At 39.9% G+C, this 27,902-nt stretch overlaps 14 protein-coding genes across 14 annotated transcripts; 8 read left to right on the forward strand and 6 right to left on the reverse strand.

Moving 5' to 3' along the window:
* Positions 1 to 458: 458 nt before the first annotated feature.
* MCT1 ([acyl-carrier-protein] S-malonyltransferase) lies at positions 459 to 1,490 on the forward strand (the record flags this gene model as incomplete). Its single annotated transcript, XM_071050682.1, has 1 exon — positions 459 to 1,490. One exon carries the CDS (start codon positions 459 to 461, stop codon positions 1,488 to 1,490), a length of 1,032 nt encoding a protein of 343 aa, XP_070908472.1.
* Positions 1,491 to 1,746: 256 nt separating this feature from the next.
* RCN2 (Rcn2p) lies at positions 1,747 to 2,457 on the reverse strand (the record flags this gene model as incomplete). Its single annotated transcript, XM_071050683.1, has 1 exon — positions 1,747 to 2,457. One exon carries the CDS (start codon positions 2,455 to 2,457, stop codon positions 1,747 to 1,749), a length of 711 nt encoding a protein of 236 aa, XP_070908473.1.
* A 282-nt stretch (positions 2,458 to 2,739) lies between these two features.
* On the forward strand, positions 2,740 to 4,809 carry IES1 (Ies1p; the record flags this gene model as incomplete). The annotated part of the gene is made up of 1 exon (XM_071050684.1): positions 2,740 to 4,809. One exon carries the CDS (start codon positions 2,740 to 2,742, stop codon positions 4,807 to 4,809), a length of 2,070 nt encoding a protein of 689 aa, XP_070908474.1.
* Positions 4,810 to 5,202: 393 nt separating this feature from the next.
* On the reverse strand, positions 5,203 to 5,517 carry HSP12 (lipid-binding protein HSP12; the record flags this gene model as incomplete). The annotated part of the gene is made up of 1 exon (XM_071050685.1): positions 5,203 to 5,517. The coding sequence occupies one exon, from the start codon at positions 5,515 to 5,517 to the stop codon at positions 5,203 to 5,205; it is 315 nt and encodes a 104-aa protein (XP_070908475.1).
* Positions 5,518 to 6,755: 1,238 nt separating this feature from the next.
* Positions 6,756 to 8,270, forward strand: MDJ1 (Mdj1p; the record flags this gene model as incomplete). Its single annotated transcript, XM_071050686.1, has 1 exon — positions 6,756 to 8,270. One exon carries the CDS (start codon positions 6,756 to 6,758, stop codon positions 8,268 to 8,270), a length of 1,515 nt encoding a protein of 504 aa, XP_070908476.1.
* A 645-nt stretch (positions 8,271 to 8,915) lies between these two features.
* On the forward strand, positions 8,916 to 9,941 carry RNH1 (RNA-DNA hybrid ribonuclease; the record flags this gene model as incomplete). The annotated part of the gene is made up of 1 exon (XM_071050687.1): positions 8,916 to 9,941. The coding sequence occupies one exon, from the start codon at positions 8,916 to 8,918 to the stop codon at positions 9,939 to 9,941; it is 1,026 nt and encodes a 341-aa protein (XP_070908477.1).
* Positions 9,942 to 10,497: 556 nt separating this feature from the next.
* Positions 10,498 to 12,078, reverse strand: ACH1 (acetyl-CoA hydrolase; the record flags this gene model as incomplete). The annotated part of the gene is made up of 1 exon (XM_071050688.1): positions 10,498 to 12,078. One exon carries the CDS (start codon positions 12,076 to 12,078, stop codon positions 10,498 to 10,500), a length of 1,581 nt encoding a protein of 526 aa, XP_070908478.1.
* Positions 12,079 to 12,890: 812 nt separating this feature from the next.
* Positions 12,891 to 13,982, reverse strand: FUS3 (mitogen-activated serine/threonine-protein kinase FUS3; the record flags this gene model as incomplete). Its single annotated transcript, XM_071050689.1, has 1 exon — positions 12,891 to 13,982. One exon carries the CDS (start codon positions 13,980 to 13,982, stop codon positions 12,891 to 12,893), a length of 1,092 nt encoding a protein of 363 aa, XP_070908479.1.
* A 741-nt stretch (positions 13,983 to 14,723) lies between these two features.
* Positions 14,724 to 19,226, forward strand: PEP1 (type I sorting receptor; the record flags this gene model as incomplete). The annotated part of the gene is made up of 1 exon (XM_071050690.1): positions 14,724 to 19,226. One exon carries the CDS (start codon positions 14,724 to 14,726, stop codon positions 19,224 to 19,226), a length of 4,503 nt encoding a protein of 1,500 aa, XP_070908480.1.
* A 316-nt stretch (positions 19,227 to 19,542) lies between these two features.
* POP8 (ribonuclease P) lies at positions 19,543 to 19,929 on the forward strand (the record flags this gene model as incomplete). The annotated part of the gene is made up of 1 exon (XM_071050691.1): positions 19,543 to 19,929. One exon carries the CDS (start codon positions 19,543 to 19,545, stop codon positions 19,927 to 19,929), a length of 387 nt encoding a protein of 128 aa, XP_070908481.1.
* A 102-nt stretch (positions 19,930 to 20,031) lies between these two features.
* APN2 (DNA-(apurinic or apyrimidinic site) lyase APN2) lies at positions 20,032 to 21,582 on the reverse strand (the record flags this gene model as incomplete). The annotated part of the gene is made up of 1 exon (XM_071050692.1): positions 20,032 to 21,582. The coding sequence occupies one exon, from the start codon at positions 21,580 to 21,582 to the stop codon at positions 20,032 to 20,034; it is 1,551 nt and encodes a 516-aa protein (XP_070908482.1).
* Positions 21,583 to 21,800: 218 nt separating this feature from the next.
* RFT1 (glycolipid translocation protein) lies at positions 21,801 to 23,453 on the reverse strand (the record flags this gene model as incomplete). The annotated part of the gene is made up of 1 exon (XM_071050693.1): positions 21,801 to 23,453. One exon carries the CDS (start codon positions 23,451 to 23,453, stop codon positions 21,801 to 21,803), a length of 1,653 nt encoding a protein of 550 aa, XP_070908483.1.
* A 301-nt stretch (positions 23,454 to 23,754) lies between these two features.
* HAP3 (Hap3p) lies at positions 23,755 to 24,096 on the forward strand (the record flags this gene model as incomplete). Its single annotated transcript, XM_071050694.1, has 1 exon — positions 23,755 to 24,096. One exon carries the CDS (start codon positions 23,755 to 23,757, stop codon positions 24,094 to 24,096), a length of 342 nt encoding a protein of 113 aa, XP_070908484.1.
* Positions 24,097 to 24,766: 670 nt separating this feature from the next.
* PIM1 (ATP-dependent Lon protease PIM1) lies at positions 24,767 to 27,853 on the forward strand (the record flags this gene model as incomplete). Its single annotated transcript, XM_071050695.1, has 1 exon — positions 24,767 to 27,853. The coding sequence occupies one exon, from the start codon at positions 24,767 to 24,769 to the stop codon at positions 27,851 to 27,853; it is 3,087 nt and encodes a 1,028-aa protein (XP_070908485.1).
* Between the last annotated feature and the right edge of the window lie 49 nt (positions 27,854 to 27,902).

The raw sequence follows: 27,902 nt of genomic DNA on the forward strand, positions 1-27,902 counted from the left end.
AGTCTCTCTTCCTTTAAGTGCGGGGGGCACACTTCTAAAACCCCTCGGAAAATCCTCTCCGAGACGTAAATATTTGATTAATTTTAAAATAAATAAATTCTTGAGCCTTTGCCCTTTCTACTATTAGCTTCCAACACTCCCCTCCCATCTACCCGTTAAGGCCTTTCTTCTATCGGAATCGCAAGTTAAACTGCGTTATAAACAATTCAAACAAAAGAAAGGAAAAAAGAAAAAGAAAATTTTACTAATTAGCATTGGATCTGATACCTTCTACTTAGGACTAGCTTATAACTACAAATTAGCTATCTCTATATCTCTCTCTCTCTCTTTCTACCTCTCTCATAGAGCCTAACTCTCTAACCCCAACCCAAAACTAATTCTAACACTAGTAAAACACAAACAAATAAAAAAAAATAGACTTATATCTATTGCAATTAATACAACAAAAACACCACAATATGAAACTCATTACGTTTCCAGGACAAGGCACGTCTATACCTGTGGCTGTGCTGAAGGCGTTGATCAGGAACAAAGAACCTCAGTTCAACACTATCCTAGACCGTGGGAAACATCGTAGAGCGCTGCTGGAACACATATTCGAGCAACCATCGAATCCTGGGAGTATAGCCGTGTGTTCAAACTTCCTGTACGAGCTCTACGGATTGATGTCCCAGGAGTACAACACTGCCAATGCGAATGAGACCGTGAGGCTGCTGGGTCACTCGTTAGGTGAGTTGACGTGCCTGAAGGTGAACGAATTGTTCACTACTAAGGACCTTTTCGACATCGCTAACTACAGGAATCAACTCATGGTGGACTATACAAGTCAATATCTCCGGGCCAAGAACAGGCGTGGGTCAAAGTTCGAAATGTGGGCCTTGTCCTCGCCGAAACCAGCTGACTTACCCTTAGAAGTGTACAAGTTGCTCACGGAGTCGCCGAACTTCCCCTCAGCGCATACAATTGCTGTGGCCAACGCTAACTCCGTCAAACAATGCGTGGTGACGGGTCTCGTCGAGGACCTGGAGTCCCTCAGAACAGAATTGCACTTAAATATTCCAAAACTGCGTATCTCAGAGCTGACTAACCCACATAACCTGCCGTTTCACAACAACACAGTGCTGAGACCCATCCAGGAACCCCTCTACGACTTCATCTGGAAGATTATGAAGAACAACGGCACACATACATGGAGTAAGTTAAACCACCCTATTATCTCAAACCTTGACGGTTCGGAGTCAAGGCTGATCCATCATGCACTCGATAAGTTCGTTAAGTGCAGCAGCAACACCGTCATGTTCACATGGTGCTACGATACGATAAACGCACTTGTAGAGAAGACTAAGGATACACAAGACCCGCTAGACACCGCTGTGTCCATAGGCCCAGGTAGCGTCATACATAACCTGGTAAGACGGAACATACCAGGTGTGAAATGTTATGAATACTCCTCTATGGCCACGATAGATACATACCACGGCATACATTAAACAGCTGTTTTGTCAAATATTTGTGTTCTTTTTTTTTGATTTTTGCTTGCATAGTAACATGTATATATAGATGTAATAACCCTTCTTTTCATCAAGAGAATTAGTAATGAATAGTTATTCTAGAACGTTTTTATGAATTTTGATCACTCGTGTATTAAATAAGTAGTTTTAATTAAATAGATAAAGTCAGCTCGTCGTAATATATAGAAGTGTATAATCTAAAGCTGACGTTAAAATATCATTAAAGGATTTCGATTTATGTCGTGAATTCTCTTACTGTGATACTTGGACTTCTTGGAGGAGAACCAGCTCCAACACCAGACGAGCCCTCCGTAAGGATCGACAGATTCGACAGATTCTGTGGCTGTTTGAGCACCGTCTCGTCGTTCTCAGAGGCAAGCGACGTAGACGAGCTGTTTCCCTCTTTGTTTGGTAGCGGTTCCTGGTACAGATGTGCCCTATCGCCGTCTGCAAATTTCAGCAAGGTGGGTGACTCTACAGAGGACCTCCTGTCTGGTGAGAGCGAGGGACTGCCCATCGCCAAGGACCCAGCATCTATCCCTGTCCTAACAGGGTTCGTATCCAGAGAAAGCACAGGCTTATCCGTACCGTTATCCACCTGTGAGTGCGCCTGCGTCCCCAACGAATCCGACTCCTCGACAACTTCCCCCGTCGACCTAGACCTGAACCGATTCGACAACAACGACTCCGTCATGTACAGCTTGATCTCGCTGTCAGCCTGGCTCGTCGTGGGCTCCACGGTCTTCAAGTACTCATACACCTTCGTCGCAGACTCCTCGTCATCCATAATGATAATCACACGATCCATGAACGGAAGCGGCGTGAAATACTGCAACCGTGGCCGCAACTCAGGATACTTCTCAAACAATTTACGCTCTAACTCCTTGGGCCACTTCTTATCAAACTTCTCCTTGGGAACATCCGTTATCAACACCTGTGTCTTCATTTTTTTACCTGTTTTTTTTATCTTCTTTGCACTTCTTCCAGCTAATGTATCTTGTTACCTAGGATAGATACTTAACCTCTTTATATACACGGTAGACTAAGCCTCTCTCTTCAATAAGTTATTGGCATTTATTATATATAGGCTTTGAAATTAAATTAGCCCCTTCAGAGGGATCGGCCTTAAAAGACGCTCCGCCTTGAAAAAAAAATTTTTTGGCAATTAAGGACTATGAAATAACATAAAGGACTATGGTCTATCGATAGAGTGAACAGGTGAACAGCGATGGTTAAGCGGGTGTATGATCCTATACACGATGTGTTTCAGGAGGCAGTGAAGCATCCCCGGAAAGTTATGTCTGTAGGCGAGATGAGCAATGGCGAGAAGGAGAAACGGTCTATTGACATCAGCAGTATTATAACCACTGAAAGTCCTGAAAAGGACGGGAGCAATGATACGAACAAGCGTACTACTCAGATAGAGGATGTTAAAATAATACATGATGATGAGGAGACAGATAGTGATCTTGGTGAAGAGGATCAGAACCACGAAGCTGATGCGTTTGATGCTGAGGGTGATGCTGAGGGTGATGCTGATGCTGATCAGGAGGAATACGACCAGAAGAAGGATAAAAGTGAGCGTAGCAGCAGTAATAAGTATACGAGACACCTGAAGAAGCCGGATGGTGAGTTGTTTACCAGGAAAGATGTACAGTACGAGTTCTTGCGGAGACTCCTCGTGGATGACAGGCTGTTGTTCGATAATCATTTGAAGTCCACTTTCCAAACATCGCTGGCGCCCTTGAGTCTCGCTGACAATAGAGTTCCACTGGTGACAGAAGCGGAATACGACGCAAGGACGTTTGTATTTAACGATAAACTGTCCTTTGCGCAGCTTTACGCGCTCACGATGGCGTCCTCGTCCAAGTGCTCCAAGATTCTAAGAGATAAATTACTGCTCGATAGCCAAGTGGCGTTCTCGACGTGCATCCTGGCGTTCCTGGTGAACATTGGGAGACTCAACACTACGATTAATTTTTACTTGGAAATGACATCGCAATTGAGGACGTATCATAGCGTGCCTTGTCTGCAGTTGCACTCCTCTGAGAGTAAATCCTTACAGGATACTCCGCGTATCAAGTCGATCTTGCGTAACTTACCACAGGGCAATGACACAGTTAACTTGTCTCTAATATACAAGATGTTGGGCGTTATAGATTGGGAAACATTCAATGCTATCGGAGAAGTAACACCGCAGAAATATTCAAAGGACAATAAAATTGAAGAGGATGGTAAGAACTTTGACCTCGTAGGCAAGTTTAATATCATTAACATGATATTTGCATTGTGCGATAGTGCTACGATTGTAAGATTAAACTTCTTGATGAAGTACGTGAAGATATTGGGCACACCAAGTGAAGAAGAGAATGTGGATGACGAAAAGGAACTGACCTTATTTAATATCCTTGACAATTCAAAGTACGAGGTGGAAGATAGGGTGAATGTTATATTATGGTTATTTTACGTGCATTTACAGACTAACTTAAAACCCGAAGAGCTCGTTGATAGCATGAAACTTTTTAGAGCTAGTGATATCTCAGAACTTGAAGATGATAAACTCCCATTGAGATATGCAAAGGAAGAATACGATGTTGATACCCCAGAGGAAATAGCATATGGTGATGCTCAAAAACTTAAGAGGAAGGACTTTTTATTAAAAATGGGTAAGGCAGACTCCACCAACGGTAATGAGGATGGAAAGAAGCACTCGGATAAGGAGAGCAATACCAGTCCTAGAAAACGGAGAAGAAGAACCACAGAAAAGGATAAAGGCACGACAAGTTCCAAGAAGATAAAAAAAGAAGACATTGATGAGCAAGATGACTTAACAAAGAAGAATCCTGCACTAAACAAGAAACTTCATAAAGACCATGATCCAACGGTATCAGAAAAAAATGATAACGAGGAAACAAGTCCCAAAAAGTCTAAATTATCGGTGCATGAAGAACGTGCAAAAAAGCTTGTGGACTATGATCACAATAAGGAGATCGGCTTGATAGAGAGCTCCCGGGAAACTAAGACGCAACAACAATTGCTGAATGATCTGAATAAAGCACATGAATATTGTAGATTGAAAAGAAAAGATCTTGGCATGCTACGGATATTTAATCGTTACGATGACATACCCATGGGGTCAGTGATTGGTGTCAGAGGGAAAAAACGGAGAAAGTACAGGGATGAAGTTCTCGGTTATGAAACCGATTACTTGAGGACCCTAGGGTTGGCTAAACAGAAGTTTCTAAAGAAATTGCAGGAAAATGCTGAGGTTGAAAAACAGGATCTATTCCAATTGTAATACTAAATAGATTAACTAATTAAAAAAAAAATAAAAAAAAATAAAAAAAAAATAGAAATATTAATAATATATCAACGTTGCATGAGAATAAATTCGAATAGAATTGAGTTTGACAAAAAAAAAATTGTTTTTTTTTTATTTTTTGCTAATAATTATAAATTATTATTTATTATTATATCTAGACACTCAAATTGCAAAGAAAACTCTTATCAAAAGAGTTAGTTTGACATTATGAAGTCATATATAGGAATATATGCTGGGATATATGTTTTAAAAGAACTTTAGTTAAAATTCTTAAAAAGGTCATGACTATAGCGTAGTTAAAATAGAGAGAAGAAAAAAATTAATACTAAATTAAAAATTAATCAATAATTTTTATATTATGTATTAAATTTATTTCTCGTCACCACCGTGAACAGTCTTGGAGACGTATTCAACAGCATCGTTCAACTTGTGCTTAGCAGCATCCATGTATTCTCTACCAGTTTCAGCCCAGGATTCGCCAGTAGCATCGTCGGCACCTTGTTGAGCGGAGTCATTGATACCTTGAGCTAGACCCTTGTTGTCTTCAGGTTGGACCTTACCGGCCAACTTGTCACCAGTGTCAGTGACGAATTCCTTACCCTTGTCCCAGGTAGACTTTTGAGACTCTGGAGTTAGAGACTCGGACATCTTGTCGGAAAAGTTCTTTCTGTTAGCGTCAGACATATTTAATAGTTGATTATTTGTAGTTGTAATTGAATTATATTAAATTCGATGATGGTTTTTTTATATTTTAATATATAAGATAAATAAAAGAAGAGTGAAAAAATGTTGAAAGATAAAGAAAAAAGTGCATGCTTTATATACCTTTTTTTTTATTAATTAGATTCTATCTATAATTTAATTTAACTGGAATTACCTCCCTAAAAAAAATGTGTGATTTCGATCATTGTTGATTCGAGTTCAATTTAATTTTTAAATCCCTATCACTATTACTTTAAAACTCCCTAAAAACTCCCTAAAAATCGTAAAACCTCAGTCCTTACAACGGTATGTCATTAAGAAATACATTAAACTATACGCTAAACTATACGTTAACTCTACGTTAGCACTACGTTTAATGATTAGATATCAGAATGCCCTTTTCACCACCCTCTCAATACTTTAATTATAGTTTATTTTTTAAGGGTCTGCACAATAGCAGCCGCACCATTAAAGGGCAATATTTCTTTGTACCACCTAGCATGAATTGATACTATTGATGTAGATATTACATGGATGTAGATACATTGATGTAGATACTACAATTGGAAATATTTCTTAACAATGGCATCGCCCATTGCCATTGCCATTGCCCATTGCCCATTGCTATGTGCTATGTGCTATTGCCATAAACTATTAATATGATCCCCTTCTCTTCCCCCCACACACAACCCCGCAGAACCTCTTCCCTCACTGGATAAGGGTCTAGAACTCCCCTTGACGTCATTTTTGTTCACAGCCTCGACACTTCCTCAGAGAAATCCCGTACAACGAAAAAAATAAAGGGCCGAGACAAAGCCCCGAGAAGGGGGGGGCAGGCGGAGAGGGAAAAAAAAAAAAGAAATACGTAGGAGAAACGGAAAAACTCGTTTCGGAAGATAATTCTTTCCGGAAGACGGAAGACGGGATGACTACACTTAGCAACTCATACGGCATGTATTCATGTTTATTTCGTTAGTGGTGATTCTTAGGGTTTTTTTTTTAAAAATGGTTTTTGTTAGGGTTTGACTTAGGGCTAGCGTCAGTTTTAGGGCTATTTTGGAACTTCGAGCTGCTTCTGGAAAAAACAGCTTAAATAAGTTACAATACCATGATAACCAGAACCTGAAATGCTGATATATAACTGTATCAACTAATCAAATATATAAACTGTTGTGTTGAAGATTTGTTAGGAAACAAGGAAATTACGAATAAAAAAGAGAATGTTTGGTCGTGTATTACAACGGAGAGCCATTGGGTATAGGGCAGTTGCGCGGTTCCATACTAGTCCGCTGTTGCGGGAGTCGTTCAAGGATCCGTACCAGACACTGGGTGTGAATAACTCTGCATCGCAGTCCGAGATCAAGAAGGCGTACTACAAGTTGGCGAAGAAGTACCACCCGGATATCAACAAAGAGGCCGGGGCAGAGAAGAGGTTCCACGATCTGCAGAATGCGTATGAGATACTGTCGGATGAGGGCAAGAGGAAGCAGTATGACCAGTTTGGCGCAGCGGCGTTTACCGGTGGTGGTGCCGCTGGAGGCCCCGGTGGCGGTGCCGGCGGGTTTAACCCGTTCGGAAACGGGTTTGGAGGTTTCGATTTCACTAATGCACAGGGCGGTGGTAACGCTGGCGGGTTCGGTGGTATAAACTTCGAGGACCTGTTCGGTGCTGCTTTCGGAGGTGGTCCTTTCTCAGGGTCCGGAAACGCAGGGCGCAGGTCTGGGTCCATGTTCAGAGAGTACAAAGGTGACACGATAGAGGTCATTAAGGACTTGGATTTCAAAGACGCTGTCTTTGGTAAGAAGAACGTATCCCTCAAATTCACAGCATTGGACCCTTGTGGAACTTGTAACGGCTCAGGGCTACGTTCAGGAGCTTCCAAGTCTACATGTCCTTCATGTCAAGGGTCCGGTACCACTGTACATGTAAGAGCAGGTTTCCAGATGATGTCGACATGCCAAACGTGTGGTGGAGAAGGTACAACTGTGAATCCTTCCGATTTCTGTTCTTCTTGTCGTGGTGAAGGTGTCACGGTGAATAAATCCAAGACAATCACTGTTGACTTGCCTCATGGACTGCAGGATGGAGACGTTGTAAGAATTCCAGGACAAGGTTCGTATCCAGATATTGCAGTTGATAGCGAGATGTCAAAATCAGTTAAACTATCCAGAGGTGATATTTTGGTGAGAATAAGAGTTAACAAACATCCAAACTTTAGCATTAAGAATAAATATGACATATGGTACACTAAGGAAATACCTATAACAACAGCAGCGCTTGGTGGTACTGTCTCAATTCCAACAATAGATGGCACTAATATTAGAATAAAGGTTCCTGCTGGTACAGCCCCAGAGCAGGTTATTTCCATTCCAAACATGGGTGTTCCAAAATCGAGTCCTTACAGGAACTCATCGATACAAGCTAGAGGTGACATGAAAATCCAATATAAAGTCGTAATCAGAAAACCTCAGTCACAAGCAGAAACATGTCTATGGGAAGCTCTTGCAGATGTCACCAACGATACAGGTGCTAGGAGAACAATGGAAAGTTTTGCTTCATCCGTTGAGAAATCAGTCAAAGAAACCATTGATGAAAATTCTTCAAAGGAAACCGGTTCTGCTACAGATAAGAAAGAATCTGGAACTTTAAACCCAGATGAACCCGGAACCTTAGGTAGGCTCGAAAAGTTCATCAGTGATACGTTCAAGAAAATAAAGGGTGATAAAAAAGATTAATTACCAAGTCTACATAACAAAGGTAGAGATGCCTGAGAAAATCCACTTTGTGTGAGTGACAGTGGTCGAATATGATAGAATAAACAGTATTATCCTAAAAGTACACATTTTTTTTTTCCTTATTTTCCTGCAGCATACCCTGTATATATTAATAAGATTGCGTGAAGTAATCTCTTCATATTATGAGAATAGAGACATTTGTAAATAAATCAGTAATCAGTTTAATTAAATGTATTTAATTCTTAAGGGAAATATAAGTAAATCTATATTATCTTAATTAAGCGTAGAGTTCATTGAAAATTTATTAACCAAAATTTAAGTTTTGGTAGGGAAGCACACTATAGAATTGAAAGTGAATATAACTACTTAGGATTAAATATCTCGATATCTAATACAAATATAAGTTACATATCGTATTCTTTCTCCAAGCGTATTAGAGTGTTGAATATCTGGATTCAAGACAGTAGCTGCCTTAGGTTAATCTAACTCTCTTATTACTCTATTTCCACCATATTTAACCAAATTACCAGCCCATTAAGACGACGCTGTCTGCTATTAACAAATATAGCGATTCATATCCTTCCTACGACTCCAATACTCATTTGCAAGAGGTCATATAGATATCTGAGGGTTACAGTGGCTGTTATGGCGAAGAAAGGTGGCTTTTATGCTGTACAAGCAGGGAAAAAGGTCGGTGTTTATAACAATTGGAATGAATGTAGAAATCAAATTGACGGATATAAAGGTGCCGTATACAAGAAGTTTGAGACCTTTAATGAAGCTTTGACATTTGTGAATGGGAATGGTTATGGTTCAACAACAAAGAACGGGGCAAATAAAGCTAAAAATAATAGAAATAGTGATTCCAAAGGTTCTTATGGATCACATTATAAGACTACTACCACTAAGAGCAGAGGTGGCCCCACTGCATGCTACGCTGTAAAGCACAACAGTGGAGATATCCCTGGAAGAATATTTGACGCATGGAGTGAATGCCAAGCTTATGTGAAAGGAAAACGTGGTGTTACCTTTAAAAAATTTAATAGTCGACAAGCCGCACTTGATTTCCTTGAAGGTAATACTTCCAAAGCTGATGAGAGAATCCTTGGCTATCCAATTGGTAAATTTAAGGTCAAATATCTGCAAGAGAAGACATCAGAAACGAAAGAAATATCTAGATGCTTCATATATTGCGATGGCTCAGCATTAGGTAATGGAACACGGGGATCAAAAGCAGGTGCAGGTGTTTATTTCGAATATGCGCCAGCTAAGAATATTGCCGCTCCTCTGAAAGTTGGCCCACAAACTAATAATAGAGGTGAAATGATGGCTGTACTTCTTGCATTAAAAGAAATTTGGAGTGAACTAACCGAAACCCAATTTAACAGGCAATATACTATTAAGACTGATTCTGAATATGTTGCTAAGTTACTAAATGATAGGTATGCAACCTACACGATGGAGGAACTCCGAAATCTTCCAAATAATGATCTACTAGTTGATTTAGTCCATTTGTTCGTAAAAATTAAGCTTTTCTATGAAATAAATACAGAGAATTTTCCAGAAGGGAAAGGTATAATAATAGAATGGGTGAAGGGTCACGCTGGTGATGCAGGAAATGAAATAGCTGATGAATTAGCCAGGAGGGGAGCATCAATGAGTTCGAGTTGATAAGAACTCATTTTCCCGCCCTATAAAACCCTAGTATATATACGTATATTATAAAATTTAGTTTCACTTTAAGATACCTTAAAAAAGAACGAATATAAATGAATATTGGACTACTATGATAATTATCTGTATCACAGATATACACCAATCGATGTTTTCGAAACTAAAAAAAGAAATGGTCTCTAGCGGGATCGAACCGCTGATCCCCGCGTTATTAGCACGGTGCCTTAACCAACTGGGCCAAGAGACCAAATTTTCTTGGATGTTCTTTTCCGAAATGGGTGTGGTTTTGTTGCTCTAGTAAGACATATACTTACCGCTTAGATAATAACAATACATGATACTTTTATAGCCTGCTAGTCTGTTGTTAAATTCAAGTGTAATGCTCTACACAATGAAAAATAACTGATGCTAAAGAGATGTTGGTAACTGTTAAGAATAAATATGCTTTCATTTTTACAGGTATATAGTGTATATTCTTTTACTGTTTTCGGTTGTATATATTCACAACTTATTTTGTTCTTCATGAATCATAATATTGCATTCAATTCTAGAATTAGTCGACTGGGTCCCAAGAATCGACCTTCATAGTACCCTTCTCTTGTAGGTTGGTGTGGAATTTGAAGGCATTCTTCAACATGTGTGGTTCGTGCAAACAGCCGTGCTTAGCAGCATAGTGCTCAGAAAGTTCCAAGTAGTCTTGTAGTAAGCCCTTGTAATCTGGATGAGCACAGTGCTTGATGATCTCACGAGCTCTTTCTCTTGGAGCCAAACCTCTTAGATCGGCCAAACCTTGGTCTGTTACTAGAACATCCAAGTCATGTTCAGTTTGGTCAACATGCGACACCATTGGGACAATTCCGGAAATACCAGTTGGGTCAACCTTTGTTGGTCTAGCAGCTGGGAAATGCATGATAGAAAGCTTGGCATTCCTTAGGAAATCAGCAGAACCACCTAGACCGTTCAACATACGAGAACCGTTAACATTAGTAGAGTTGGCGTGAGCATAAATGTCGGCTTCCACTGGGGTGTTCATAGCAATAACACCCAGTCTACGGATAAGTTCTGGGTTGTTAGATACAACTTGAGATCTTAGACACAGTCTAGACTTGTAGAAGTCCCAGCTGTTGAACACTCTTTCAAAACCGGGTTCGGTTAATCTAATAGAAGTGGCAGTGGCATAGTCTAGGGAACCATTTTCGAATAAGTCCAAGAAGGAGTCTTGTAAGACTTCAGTCCAGACATTTAGATGCTTGAAGTTAGCATCAGTCAAACCTTCAATAACAGCGTTTGCAATGTTACCAATACCACTTTGTAGAGGCAATAGGTTCTCAGGAAGTCTACCATGCTTGACTTCGTTTCTGAAGAATTCGATCAAGTGACCAGCAATGGATCTCGACATTTCATCAGATGGGGTGTTTGGACCGACTTGGTCACGTTCAGTAGATTCAACAATGGCGACAACTCTTTCAGGGTCAACCTTGATAGAGTCAACACCACACTTGTCATCAACCTTGACATAAGGGTATGGAACTCTGTGTGGTGGGTTAACTGGCATGTCGATGTCATGTACACCTTCGAAAGAAGGAGTGGCAGTGTTGACCTCGATGATAATTTTGTCACTAACAGACAAAAATTCTGGGGAACCACCGACGGATGGACCTGGCACAATGGAACCATCCTCCTTAATGGCAGTAGCCTCGATGATCATATAATCGAGGACCTTGCCGTCAGTTCTGTCCCTTGTGTAGTAACCGTACGTTAAATCTTGAGGGAACATAGACAAGTGCTTGTCGAAGAAGTTTATCTTACCAGCGTTGATAGCCTTAGCGATAGGCTTACCGACTTGGTGTGGAGCTCTTCTAATGATCATGTCATTTTCAGCCCATTTGTTCTCTTCTGGACCAGCAGAAGCACCAACGAACAAGTTAAATCTCATCTTGCCTTGCAAGTCGTTCTCTTCGACATGCTTAATCAAAGCTTCAGGTACAGCTTTAGGGGTACCAACACCAGTGAAACCAGACCATCCGAGGTATTGACCATTCTTAAACAGTGGAACTAACTCCTCTGCTGTCTTGACCTTGGCCAAATATGGCGCGTACCTCACTCTTTCTTTCAACAATTTAGAAACAGACATTGTATTTGTATTTTTGTATTTTGCGTATTTTGCGTGTACGTATATGCGTGTATATGTGTGTGTTGTTATCGAGATAAGAATATTATAGGAAAAAAAGAAGTTGTTTTGATTTCTTATTTGTTCTTTCTTCTTATTTTATCTTCTAAAATAAAACAAACCCTATTTATATAATGATAAACTAGTTTTTTAAGTTTATTAAGTTTTTTGTTTCTGTTCCCACAAAAAGAATCGAGTTTTTTTAGGGTCCTGTTAATGAAAGATTCTTAGTCAACAAAAGAAGTTAGGTTGATACAAGCAAAGTCATCTCTTTTACCTATTATTCAATAACGTTTAATCAACCAATCATTTTAGAGATAATATTTAAAAATATACTTCACAAGTTGACACTAAAGGGCCCTTGATTAGTGCTTCTCTAGCGAGGGGCGTGAAAAAAAACAACAAAGCGCAGAGACAGCGCAGAGACAGCAGCCCAATACCAATAGGCTTCCCTCTCGAGAAACGGTTTTTTTTTATTTCTCGAATACGCTGCGGCCGTCGTGGCGGGGCGAGAAGCGCAGAGGGAGAAGCGCAGAGGTAGTAGCGCAGAGGGAGTAGCACAGAGGGAGTAGCACAGAGGGAGAAACCGACTTCTCGGCAGGCGCGGGGGGTGTGTATGTGTGCACCCCGTACAAAAGAATGAGTCAGCCTTTTTGGTTGTTCCCTTTCTGTTTGTTGAGAAAGATGCATCTGGTTCGGACTAATGGAGGAGATTTTTTCAAACTCCGGTTTTTTTTTTTCGTGCTTTGTTTTCATTTTTTTTTGCGTTTCATTTTTTACTGGAATATCTCGTTCCACAGGAGCCGTTTCAGGTCCTTCGTGGTGAGCATCTCCTTGTAGCTGTCGAACTCGAAGAAGTCCGGCGGGATCGGTTCGCCAGCGGGCTCGTCCTCTGGCACGTGATACGTTGCTAGGTACGGGTGTTGTAGCGCCTGCTCGGCGGTTATTCTGGCGGCCGGGTCGAACTGGAGCATGCGGCGCATGAGGTCTACGCCGAGCGGGTTCGCTGACGGGAACAGGTCCGTGAGCGGGGCCAGGGGTTTGTACTGCGGCAGCGAGGCGATGTACTGCCGCGCGCGGTGGGACTTGATGAACGCCATGCTGGCGTCGCCCTTCTGCGGCGTGCCCGTGACGCGGAAGATCAGCTTGAGCTGGTCCTTGTAGTCGGACCCCGGGAACAACGGGCGCCGCAGGAACAGCTCGCCGAGGATGCAGCCGCACGACCACATGTCGATCGCCTTCGAGTACTCCGCGTTCGTGAGCATCACCTCGGGGGCGCGGTACCACCGCGTGGCGACGTACTCCGTCATCCCCATCCTCTCACTCTCTGCCCGACGCGGGGCCTCTCCTTTGGCGCTGTCATCGTCCTCGTCCTCGTCCTCGATGATGCGGGCAAGACCGAAGTCGCACACCTTGAGGTCGCAGTTGGCGTTAACGAGCAAGTTGCTGGGTTTCAGGTCGCGGTGGATCACGTTGGAGCCGTGCAGTGTCTTGAGCGCCCGGAGTATCTGGTACACGAAGTACTGGATGTGGTCGTCGCTCAGCTGCTGCGTCTTGATCACACGGTGGAGGTCCGTTTGCATGAGCTCCTGGATGATGTACACCTCGTTGAACTTCTCAAAGCTCTCGGGTTTCTGGATGTCGAAGATCGCTATGATGTTCTCGTGGTGGAACCGCTTGAGCAGCTTGATCTCCCGCAGCGTGCGTAGCGCAAACAGCGGTTTGTCAAACGGAACGATCTTCTTGATCGCAACGAGCTCTCCCGTGGGCTTATGAACTGCAGAACACACTATCCCATACGCACCTTGTCCCAACGACGCCTTCAACTTGAAATCACTAGAGATATTGAACACGACAGAACGAGTCATTTCCTGTATGCTTCCAGTATTTCTCTACAAATTTATTATAGGAAAAATGATAAAAAAAAGTACAAAAAATGCGATAAACAACTTTCAATCTTCAGAGCAATTTATATACCACTGCATTTACTACTTTAGCTGCTATCACTACGTTGCTATATTGCCACGAGAATACTTCGATACATTGCTGTATTATATAGCCACAACACATAGCCAGGCTGCTCTACTACAATTACATTACGTTTTTCTGCAATATTACATTGTTACAATCACATCGATACATTGTTTCAGGTAAAGACAAACCTCAACTCCTTTAGAGTGGTAATTGTAATTGCTATGGTTGTCTATGATGAGTCTATCTTGTGGCGTTTGAGGCGTGCCTCTAACGGGGCGGAGGAAATGAAAAAAAAAATCCGAAGGGGAAGAATTCAATCAATTGTTGAAAGTCGAAAAAGCAACCTTAATTTTACTTGAATGGAATTAAACAAACCTTTAATCATCGTTACATCTTCAATTGCAACAGTACAATTTGCAATATAGTAAACATAGGAAGAACAATTACGCTTTTAGTTGTCATTCTGCTTTTCTAGTATTGGAATTGGGTTATAATAGAGGATACTGAAGGATAAGTTGCTTCTAATTAATTATAACATTGTTCTTCATTTTGTTAATTAACGCTGTACATATTAGAATAAAAATAATATAAAAGAGATTGTGTGTGTGTGTGTTACAAAGAAAAGATAATAAAAAATGAAGTTGTACAGCCTTCTGTATACATGCTTAATTTTTGCCAGGGCTATAGCGTATACTCCAGATGTTACGCCGATTAATGACGTTGCTCCCCTAACCAATATTATTCCGTTCGATGACTCTACGACGCTGTTTATGTCAGCTAGAAATGAATTAAAGATATCTTTTGATAACGGGATGAAATGGAAAAAACTATACTCTTCAGATAATGACAGAGTGCATTTGCAAATTGACGAGCATTACGGTCACTCAAGAGCATTTGTATTAATAGGAAACGACCTGATGATAACTTTAGACCAGGGCTCCAACTGGTCTAAAATGCATATTAAGGAATTCAATGAAGATTATCAATCTTTTAGAATGGTAACACATCCGTTTATCAAGAAAACGATAATAGCGAAGCTGGCAGATCGTTTCGGTAAGCAAGGAAAAAACTTTCTTTCCTTAGACGGGGGCAAGTCTTTCAAGCCATTAAAGGCTAATGATAAATACTTAGATCGTTGTAGCTTTTTAGCCATTAACAAGGATACAAATTTTGAGAGGAACGATAATGAAATAGTTTGTATTGAAGAGACTGAAAATAAATTATACATTTCCAAAAATAGAGGTAAATCCTTCGAGCCTGTAGACTTGGCCGGTGACGTTGTTGAAAACTACTTGATTACAAAGTCATATGTGCTTGCTGCTACTAGAGAAGATAGAAACTTAGAAAGTTCTGTGAATCTTTTTGTTTCTGATGATGGGACAACTTTCAAGAAGGCTTATATACCGACTAGAGTAAACATCCGTCAGTTACTTCCTCCTGCTGAGATTGATGGTAGGAGAATTTTATTATCATTTTCGAGTGACATGCATAACGACAATAAAAATACTGGTACTGGTTTACGTAACTCACTTATCTCAACATCCGATGGTCTCAAATTCTCCACGATTGAAATTGGAGAGTCCTCCTCTGTAAATGTTTTTTTGCCAGTTCAATTTTTAAAAGGTACTATCTTTATGTCTGAAATGAACCTTTATGGTAACCAAATGTACGTTAGTGCTGATAATGGTAACTCATGGAAAACTCCAATGTATTCAGACCCTGATGGAAAAAACACAGTGCAATGTCCTGATAATGCTGATAGTTGTCCATTGAACTTGAATTTTGTTTTCCCTCAGGAGCCAACTGCAGGGATTTTATTTGGTTCTGGTTCTGTGAAAAAGGGTATGGTACAAACTTTTGTATCCAGAGATGGTGGGTTGAATTGGGAATTTGCAATCGATTCTGTCGGTTTCACTGCTTCAGGTGATTTAGGTAATATTCTTATTGCTTGCCAATTTGATCCAGATATAGATGATGATCCGTTATCAGAATTCTATTTCTCGCTAGATCAAGGTAAAACATGGGAAGAATATCAACTAAAATATCCATTAAGGCCAGTAGAGTTAATTAATACCACACCTGATGGTTCAGGATCCAGATTTATCTTATCTGGATTAGTAATTAAAAATGATTCTGCAAGAGACGGTAAACAAATCTCTTATGTAATCGATTTCTCTAATATTTACGATGGTAAAAAATGCAGCACTAATGAATACGAGGAATTTTCGCTTTCTAATGGAGAATGCATTAATGGTATAAAATACACTTACCAAAGAAGAAAACAGGATGCAAAATGCATCGGAGGCACTGTGTTTGAGGACTTGGTATTTAAGGAAGAAATTTGTTCCGAATGTACTGATGCTGATTATGAATGTAGTCCTGAATTCATAAAAAACAAAGATGGCCAATGTGTAGTTGACATTAACTGGTTAGAGGCTACAGGAAATTGTCCAAATGGCGAAAAAAAGCTTCCTACTAAGAAATTAACAGCTGATAACAAGTGTAAAAAGTCTTTAGAAATACCGGCTGCTGTAGTTGCCTGTAGAAATGATCCAAGTAAACAGACTGGAGACTCCAAGAAACCAAATAACTCCAAACAGGGTACCGGTAATATCGAATCTATCAAAAATGCTTTTGATGAGAAAGTTGTATTCTATCAGTATTTTGATTCGGAAGAAGACGAATCCTTGATCCTAGTCACCAACAAAGGGAATGCTTATACTTCTGGAGACGGTGGTAAACATTTCACTCCGCTTCTTATTGATGACTCCAAAATTAGAGAAGTTGTGTTCAATAAATACTTCAATTCCTCAGCCTATCTTTTTGATACAGAAGGAAATATTCATATAACACATGATAGAGGTCATAACTTCAAAACAGTCCAATTACCTGCTACTTTACAACTATCGCTACCTCTGAATTTCCACGCCAAAGACCCTAATACTTTTATTTACTACGGTGGTAAGAATTGTGACTCGCTATTCAGCAGGGATTGTCATGTAGTTTCGTATATTACCCGTGATGGTGGCAACAGCTTTAGTGAGTTGCTACCTAATGCCATACACTGTGAATTTGTCGGTTCCTCCCTAAAAGCTTCGGGGAATGACGATTTGGTCTTCTGTCAAGTAAGAGATAAAAGCAGTGAAAACCAAATGCAAAGATCATTGGTATCTTCAACTGATTTTTTCAGTAGTCCTCCTAAGACTGTTTTTAAAACAATTCTAGGTTATATCACAACCGGAGAGTATGTAATTGTTGCAGTACCCGATGAAAAAAGGAGAGAACTAGATGCCTTCATTACAATGGATGGCGATGAATTTGCTGAGGCGCTGCTTCCTTATGATATGGATTTCAGCACCCAAGAAGCTTTCACTGTTCTTGGATCTAACACTGGTGCTGTTTTCATGCATTTCACCACCTCTAAATCAAAGGATTTCTCCTATGGGAACCTTTTGAAATCAAATACCAACGGTACCTCTTATGTCAAGCTGCATTCAAATGTGAATAGGAATCAAGACGGCTATGTTGACTTTGAGAAAGTCCAAGGTTTAGAAGGTATTATTTTATCTAACATTGTCCAAAATGCCGATAAGAGAGACGCTAACGATGAGAAGGTGCTGAAAACAAAAATTACCTTTAATGATGGTGCTGACTGGTCATATTTATCCCCTCCAAGGTATGACTCCGAAGGTAAGAAATATCAGTGTAACTCAAAATCCTTAGAGAGGTGTTCTTTAAATTTACATGGATATACAGAGAGAAAAGATTACAGAGACACTTACTCTTCTGGATCTGCAATCGGTATGTTAATCGGTATAGGTAATGTTGGAGAATCATTAACTTCTCGTGAGGAGGCTTCAACCTTTTTAACTATTGATGGTGGTAAAACATGGAAAGAGGTTAAAAAGGGAAGCTACCAGTGGGAATTTGGTGATCATGGTGGTGTGCTGGTTCTTGCCCCTGAAGGCCAAAAGACTAATACTGTTTCCTATTCTACCGACTTTGGTGAAACTTGGACAGATTATATTTTTTCGGATGAAGAAGTCTTTATAACAGATATTGTTACAGTACCAAAGGACTCTGCTTTGCGATTCTTGTTAGTTACCGAATCTAATGTTGGGAGGAATAGTAACTCAGCAACATTTACTTTAGATTTCAGTGCTCTGTTCGATCGCCAGTGTGTATTAGACCATAATAACGAGAAGTTCGATGATTTTGATTATTTTACTGTAGGAAACTCAGAAAATGATTGTTTATTCGGTCATCAAGCAAAATATTTGAGGAAGAACAAGCCTAATTGTTTTGTTGGAGCTGTTGGTTTAGAGCAGTTCACTGTGATATCTAAGAATTGTAGTTGTACCAGGGCCGATTTCGAATGTGACTACAATTACGAGAAAATTTATGATGGTACATGCAAGCTTGTTGAAGGCTTATCTCCAGGAGACGCCTCAGCTGTTTGTAAGAAGAATCCAGATCTAATTGAATACTTCAAATCATCCGGATATAGGAAGATTCCACTGTCTACTTGTCATGGGGGTTTGAAACTAGATGGTAGAAATGAACCAATGGCTTGCCCAGGAAAAGAAACTGAATTCAAAGAAAAGTATGGAATCAAGGGATCCTCATTTTTCTTTACTTTTACTATCATGTTTGTATTCTTCTGTTTGATTGGTTGGTTTATATATGACAGAGGTATTAGAAGAAATGGTGGCTTTGCAAGATTTGGTGAAATTAGATTAGGTGATGACCAGTTGATAGAGGAAAATACAACTGACAAAATAGTAAACTCCATTATCAGATTCGGAGTGGCATCCTTTGGAGCTATGAGCGCTGGATTTAATTTGTTTCAAAGAGCTGCTAACGCGGGATTCCACAGAGTGACTGGAAGAATCAACGGCAGAAATAGACCTTCGTACTCAAATTTGATGCATGACGACTTTCTAGATGAGGCAGATGATTTGTTAGCTGGACATGACGCCGATGCAAACGATTTGTCCAGCTTTATGGATGATGACAGTAATTTCGACATTGAAAACGAGGGAGGTGCAAGTGGTAGGTATCTAGACGATATTGATGATTCAGATATTCCAGATCCAGTGCAACCCTCTTCAAGAACAGATGACGAGGATACGACCTAGAAATATCTTTGTCAGGAAGATTATTGGCATCATCATTACAAGGTGCATATTATATTAATATAGAGATCTCCTAATATACAGAAGATAACTCCATACTGGCCTATATAGAATTCATATTTGATTGCATCCATCAATTTTCTAAAATCTTTATAGCTGTAATCCGGGTGAAAAATTTTTGTCACATTCAAAAAAAACCCTGATTACATTGCTAAATCAGATTTAAAAGTCGATGAGCTACATAATACAATAACTCAATTGTAGTCATTTAACATTTACTAGAATCTCAAAACAGCACTACTTTCTTATAGTTGCAATAATGTCCCTCAAACACTTTAAGGAATGGTGTTTTTTTGTTCTTAACATAAGTGCTGCAGATGAATTGGACAAAATCGATGAGATCACATGGAAGCAATGTATTAGCAATGCATTAAAGAGAGCCCATGGGATATTTGGTGAGCAAATTGAGCTTTATTGGTTAAGGATCGATGATAAAATGGCATTTGTGAAGGTTGGATATACGGATAAGGAAACTTTTAAAACGGCCATTGCAACTTATGTGTCCTCCTCCGATTATGTAGGGACTCCACTCGTAATATCAATTGAACAGGAGTCGTGGAATATTCGCACTATCAAGGTCTCTGAAGAGGATCAGCTGTGGTTAAATAAATTGATTGAAGAAGAAATAGAAGATACGGAAACTTAAGGCATTAGAAATCGTCAACTTTATTTACACTGGAAGTTATGTTATTTACGGAACTACAGATGGTGTAAGGATAAGATAAGATTATATTCCACATTACCTGTATTACACCCATTGAAAGAATCCACATGAGGCTTCCTTATCATTGGAATCTCCGCGAGGTCTGGCACATGTCCAAAATTTCTTACCTGGATTGTTGCTTGTCTTTGATGTTTTAAGAATAGCTACCTCACCGTGTTTGCACATCGGTGGTTTTCCGAAGGTATCATTAAAGAATGGCGATGCTCTCATACTGGAGGCTTTTTTAAGCAGGATGCCTTTCATTGATTCTTCTTGTTTCGAATGTCGCGAAGGCACCTTTTTCGTTACCTTTACTGATTTAGCTGTTGAACCAGATTTTGAAAACATATCGAAAATATTTCTGTTCTGTAAATTGTACTTGTATCTGGCCTCAAATCTAGGTAATTTATAGTCTGAATCATCTAGAGAGCAAGGATTCAGATGATTATATGCCTTCATGTCAATATCACAATAAACTGGGCAATGATCTGAGCCATTAATCTCGGGAAGGATATTAGCTTTTGTTATAGTCGAACCAATAGCTTCATTTATCAATATGAAGTCAATACGTGATCCATAGTTATTTGGCCTCATATTTTTTAATGTATTCCAAACCGTGTACATCTTTAATCTATCTCTTCCTTGTATTTTCCTCGTGCTATCTATTAGTCCATTTGGGTTTCGCAGTTCTGGTACAAGGGAGTCAGTAATTTGTTCATTGAGCAGTTTCCTATGCGGGAAATCTGGGTTAATGATAAAATTACTACACAATTCGTAATATTTTTCATCCACTAGTTTACCTGTCGTATCAGCATTTATAGATATATTATTCTCATCTAATGTAACAGCGTGATCAATTAAATCCCTACATATATTAAGATCACCCATTAATACAACATGTTTGCCCATCTGTTGTAGATTTTTCACTCTTAAAAATAATAGCCTTAAAAACCTCATGCGGAATAATTCACCCTCTTCTGTACAACTGGAATTAGCTGGACAATATAATGAGATGACCACAATACCACACCCAAGTTCTACTAGGACACATCTGCCTTCAGAATCGATCCGAAGTGCTGTGGCCTCATCAATGTTATCTGGAAATGAATCAATAGGACAATAGCCACCAATACCAAGTGATGGGTCATCACGATATCGAGTGACAGTTTTCCCAGTTTTTATAGTCAGGAGGCCTGTAATGCCTTCTTCCGCTTTAACAACACGAAGCATTGGAAACATTGGATCATCCTCATCAGGTATTCTCACCCAACAACCAACACCAGAATAGCCCTTCTTATGTTGCGGGATAGAAATAAACGAGTAAAACCCATCTACCTTCCCCCATTTGGTCAATGATAACGTCTCAGTTTTAAGTTCCTGGAAAGTTATTATATCTGCGCCAAACCAATCGAATACCTGCTTCAAAGACTGTCTCATCTCTGAGAATGGGGCATAATGGAAAAATGTTCTGATACCATTGACATTGAAAGTGAGAAATCGAATGTCTCCTTCTGTCTTCAGCTCGGACGTGGTTAATTGTGAGTTCATTCGAGATATATTATGCCAATTTCTCCAGTTATCCAACCCAAATAGCATTGATAATTCGAGTAATTCAACAGCACAGAACGTATATATTCATAATTATGACGAATTTTTCAAAAGTGATTTACGGTTTTTGAGAAAAGTGTCAAAGTTCCTTAGAAAACACCGTAGAGATATAATTTCAGTTATTTAAATGTTAGTTTATTATAGTGATTGATTCATATATTGCGTTATAATTTACAAATGAATAATATGTATGTGACGATATTAGATTAACCGATCTTCATATCAGCTGGAGGTTTCTTTAGGATTAGTTCCATCAAGATGGTACGCTCTTTAGCCAGGATTACCGACAGCAGGAGCACAGCAAGCGTGGCACTAGTGAAGAACTCATTGAAGCTGGATACGTAGCCGATGAACTGCCAATTAACCAAGGAAATCACGGTAGCCATGCTCAATATCATTTTAAAGTTCGTGAAATTAATAAAAATCGAGGACTCTGTGTGCAGTTGTCTATAGAATTTGACAATGAATGTGAAACTATAGGCGATTCTTAGACTCATGTTAATGATATTTGATATAATCAGGCCGTTTATGGACAATCCCAAATATTGAATGAAGATATAACTGTTTATTAGGAAGATAAATGAACAAACCATCATAAAATATGAATGTCTTAAGATCTGGTCACCTGTGGCCACACTGGAGAAGAAGGCTTCAAAAATACCATTGAAAGATAAAAATGGTATATAAACACAATACACCCTAATAGTGTGTAGTACCGTGTTTGTAGACCATTTGGAACCTATCAGGAATTGAAGTAAAAATGAAGAGTTATTGGGCCCAAAAATAATAATCATCAACGATAAGTATAAGTAGAATTTGGTCAAATTTACTAAAACTTCCATTGATAACAGTAAGTTTTTAGAGCTCTTTTTCGATAGCAAGCGTGCCAAAAATAAACGCAGTGACTCTTCAATAGGAGCAAATAATAACCTTGTTATCAGTGAACCGTAGTTGGAGAGTAAAGAGTAGATACCTTGTTCTTCAACGGTACAAAAAGTGTTAATAATCAACTTATCACCTTCAGTTAGCAAATGCTTGAAACATAATTGAAAATACACTTTCTTGAAATGTTCTAGAATATCATTTTTAAAGTAAAAGGAGAACTTCTCGTCACTGGATGTCTTAATCTTGGTCAGTCTTAAGTTAAATGGTCTCACGGACTTTAAGTTCATCAAATAATCATAGTAGTAGCAAATTAACAGAGTAGTAGAGTAGGCAAGCTTCCCCAATGCAAATGCCAGGATGGCAATACCTTCTCTAAACCTTTCAGAGTGGTCCATGTACGATGTGAGGATCCAGCCTCTCTCATAGGCATAGATAACGATAAAGTTCACCAAACAGTTACTTGTGACAGCTAAACTCTCAAATTTTGACCTCGTACCATAGTTCAGAAGATATTGGTTCACAATAAAGAATGGTTCGCTGAGCAATTCGAGGATGATACTGAGCCAAATAGAGAACACCGATAGTTGGAAAAATGGCAACGTGACGAAGTACTCATTGATGTTACGGTATTGCCATCCAAGCAGAGCCACTGACAAAGGAGCCCCGATCCACAGAGGTACATGGGAGAAATTCACACATACTTGCAGAGGATTGGCCTCGTGGTCTTCCTTCTCGTTGTCGTGTTCATCAGAGATACGTTGCGTAGACAACCTGATAGCCTCTCGACTAAAGAAAAGCACTGTACCGACAATAAACTCAAGGAACGCAGTAATACCGAAAATACGAGGCGATAAGAACCGAACCAGGATGTTGTTCAGCACAAACGTAACCATCTTGCTGAACAATTGCCCCATCATCAGGAAAGTAGCACCTCTGGTGGTCTTCCCCAGGATATCTGCGCCGCTAGAAGCCATGATAAAGGTATGATAAGCAATATAGGAGATCAATTGGAGCTTTACCTGTAGTCTATGGTACCTTTATTCTCAATTAACGACGGGTTTTAAGTACCAAGTGAGTAAATTGATATACGTCATTTTGGCAGTAAATCGCCTCGAGGCATTGAAAAATTACTGAACAAAGGCCCAGCTGTTTTAAAAAGGACTACAGTTCACCCCAGGCATAAGTCAAAGGGATAAAACAGGGTTAATCGAGTTGAAATACGATACTAAGTTAATACACACACACGCTAATTGAGTTTTGACTTACTTGTAAATGATGGATGACGAGGACAAGCATATTGAGCTGCGGGAGCAGGACCGGTGGCTGCCCATCAACAATGTAGCGCGGTTGATGAAGAATACGCTTCCGGAGACGGCGAAGGTGTCGAAGGGTGCCAAGGAGTGCATGCAGGAGTGTGTGAGTGAGTTTATATCGTTTGTGACCAGTGAGGCGAGTGATCGGTGTGCGCAGGACCGTCGTAAGACGATTAATGGGGAGGACATTCTGATAGCACTTCATGCGCTCGGATTTGAAAACTACGCTGAGGTGCTAAAGATCTATCTTGCCAAATACAGACAACAGCAAGCCCTAAAGAACCATTACGACGAAGAAGAGTGAATCACGAGAAGTCATATTGTTAAATAATTAAGACTGAGGGGGGGGGCGGTGAGTAAAAGAAATGGTCGGATTATCCTGTAACACAAGTTTCTATAAACTAGGATATGGCCTTGAGATGGAGAAGCAAGACAACCGCTCAGCAGCAACTCTTAAAAGTGTATATATCGATTATCACTAGAATGTAAATAAAAAACTTAAATATTCCGGAAAAAAGATACGCAGCTCACAGTCCAAAGAGCACAGATGATAGCTGATCAATATTCATTAACGCCAACCAGCTTCTAATCGAAATAAATCAAATGGTTCTATTACAGTTGTATATATGATATCACCTTATACGTAGTAATAACGTGATTCTTCGGTCCCCATTTCTTTGGGCGCGGGCTCAGAGAGGCCCTGTTTAAAAGTAGAAGGGCACCCTTCATTACGAAGCAATGTTTATGAGCATTGTGTGGGGGACTTGGTCTAGTGTACTGACTACAGTTCTTGAGCAAGATAGAGCTGTTCTTTGACTTTGCTGGCTGGGCTGAAACCAAAAATAAAAAGAAGAAGAACCGGGCTTTATTTCAATTAGGGCTTTTAACTTTACATTACCCAAACCGAGTTGTGTTTTCGATTGTATAATATTATTATTTGTGAGAGAGGAGAAAGAGAGGATAAGAAGTAAGGTATGAGTCTATATGTTTCTGTTTTAGGGCCTGTGCGGCTACAGGTTCGAGCGCTTCGGTCGGTATTACCGCAGGTGGCGAGGAGCAGACGATATGTTCATAACAATCCTGAGGATGCTACGTCTACGACTAACAAAGAGGAGAATGAGAAGAAGCTGCCGGATGTGTATCCACAGATGCTGGCGCTGCCAATCTCTCGTAGGCCCCTGTTTCCTGGGTTTTACAAGGCCGTGGTGATATCGGAGCCCCGGGTTATGAAGGCGATAAAGGAGATGGAGCAAAGGCAGCAGCCCTATATTGGTGCGTTTATGTTGAAAGACAGTAATAAAGACACGGATATTATCCACGACAGGAACGATGTGCATGAGGTGGGTGTGTTGGCGCAGGTGACGTCCGCATTCCCCAGCAAAGATGAGAAGACCGGTAAGGAGACTATGACAGCGTTGTTATACCCACACAAACGTATAAAGATCGACGAGCTCTACCCACCAAAGGATGTCAAAATAGAAGATATAGTTGTAGAGAAAATTGTCGATGCTCCTGAGTCAGAGACCTCTTCACCTAAGGCCGAGGTTGAGGTTGAGGCTGCACAACAGGTTAACGAGAAGGATTCCGCCGCGGAAATTGCAACTGAGTCCGTGGTTCCGGAACAAAAGGTCGCCGAAGAAACCGCTGTTGAATCAACTGAAGAGACATCCGATGAAATGGAGAGCTTCGAAAATCCTACAGAATTCCTAAAGGAGTTTAACGTAACATTAGTTAATGTATCTAACCTGGAAGACGAACCCTTTGATATCAAGTCACCTATCATCAATGCCTTAACGTCTGAGATTTTGAAAGTTTTCAAAGAGATCTCACAACTAAACTCTATGTTTAGAGAACAAATCGCAACATTTTCTGCTTCCATACAATCTGCCACAACTAATATCTTTGAGGAGCCTGCTAAACTGGCCGACTTCGCTGCTGCTGTGTCAGCTGGGGAAGAAGAAGAGTTGCAAGATGTACTAGCTTCCCTGAATATTGAACAAAGATTAGAGAAGTCTCTTTTAGTATTGAAGAAGGAACTAATGAATGCTGAGCTTCAAAATAAAATTTCAAAGGATGTTGAAACTAAGATTCAAAAGAGACAAAAGGAATATTACCTTATGGAACAATTAAAAGGTATTAAAAGAGAACTGGGTATTGATGATGGTCGTGATAAATTAGTTGAAACTTACAAAGAACGTGTAGAGAAGCTAAACCTTCCTGAAAATGTTCAGAAAACTTTCGACGAGGAAATCACCAAACTAGCTACCCTTGAAACATCTATGTCAGAATTCGGTGTTATTAGAAATTACTTAGACTGGCTGACATCATTGCCTTGGGGTATACATTCTAAGGAACAATATTCTATTCCAAGGGCTCGTAAGATCCTAGATGAAGATCACTACGGAATGAAGGATGCTAAAGATCGTATATTGGAATTTATTGCAGTTGGTAAGCTACTAGGTAAAGTAGACGGTAAGATTATTTGTTTTGTTGGTCCTCCTGGTGTTGGTAAAACATCCATTGGTAAATCTATATCACGTGCATTAAACCGCCAGTTCTTCAGATTTTCAGTTGGTGGTATGACTGATGTTGCTGAAATCAAAGGTCATAGAAGGACATATATCGGAGCATTGCCAGGAAGAATTATTCAAGCTTTGAAAAAGTGCCAAACTCAAAATCCTTTAATTCTTATTGATGAAATTGACAAAATTGGACATGGTGGTATCCATGGTGATCCATCAGCTGCCCTGTTGGAAGTTTTGGACCCTGAACAAAACAATAGTTTCTTGGATAACTATTTAGATATTCCAATTGATCTATCAAAGGTTTTATTTGTTTGTACTGCAAACTCGTTAGACACTATTCCTAGACCATTATTAGATCGTATGGAGGTTATTGAACTGACTGGTTATGTCGCCGAAGATAAAGTCAAGATTGCAGAACAGTATTTGGTTCCAAGTGCAAGGAAGACTGCTGGTTTGCAACATGCTAACGTTGATATGAAGGAGGAGGCTATTAGAGCTTTAATGAAGTACTACTGTAGGGAAAGTGGTGTCAGAAACTTGAAAAAACATATTGAAAAGATTTACCGTAAGGCTGCTTTAGAGGTTGTCAAGAAAATGAGTATTGAGGATCTTGAAGTTTCCACTGAAAGTAATAAGGAAGAAAAAGAACCCCAAGTATCTCAAGCTAAGAGTTTATCATCTGATGAGGGTGAAACTACAGAAGATATTTCTGAAACCACTACTGAAGAAAAAGAAGTCCCCGATTCTTCTGTAAAGAAGGAAGTAAAACCTGAAGGAGAGGAAGAGGATGACACATCTATTATAGTTCCAGAGGAAATCAACATCGACATCACACCAGAGGACTTAAAGAACTACGTTGGCCCTCCAATATATACATCTGACAGATTATATGAAACTACACCACCAGGTGTGATCATGGGTCTTGCATGGACTAATATGGGTGGTTGTTCATTATACGTAGAATCTGTGTTGGAACAGCCACTACATAACTGTAGCCACCCGACTTTGGAACGTACTGGTCAACTGGGTGATGTCATGAAGGAATCCTCCCGACTAGCCTACTCCTTTTCCAAGATGTTCTTATCGAAGAAGTTTCCTGAAAACAGATTTTTTGAAAAAGCTTCTATCCATCTGCATTGTCCAGAAGGTGCAACTCCTAAGGACGGTCCATCTGCGGGTGTTACTATGGCTACTTCTTTCCTATCCCTCGCGCTAAATAAATCTGTGGACCCTACAGTTGCGATGACTGGTGAACTAACTCTAACTGGTAAAGTCCTACGTATTGGTGGCTTAAGAGAAAAAGTTGTTGCTGCTAAGAGGTCTGGGGCGAAGACCGTGATCTTCCCTAAGGATAATCTAAACGATTGGGAAGAACTTCCAGAAAACGTAAAGGAAGGTCTTGAGCCTCTTGCTGCTGACTGGTACGAAGATATCTACAATAGACTATTCTCTGACATTAAACTAAAGCAAGGTAACAATGTCTGGAAGTCCGAATTCGAGATTATCGACAAACAGAAGAAGAAACATGAAGACTAACAACTTTGAAACGAGCTAAAACACCAAAAAGGATTGTATAAATAAATCG

This window comes from Nakaseomyces bracarensis, assembly GCF_045282275.1.
Source record: "Nakaseomyces bracarensis strain CBM3 chromosome Unknown Scaff3_0, whole genome shotgun sequence".
NCBI lineage: Eukaryota > Fungi > Ascomycota > Saccharomycetes > Saccharomycetales > Saccharomycetaceae > Nakaseomyces > Nakaseomyces bracarensis.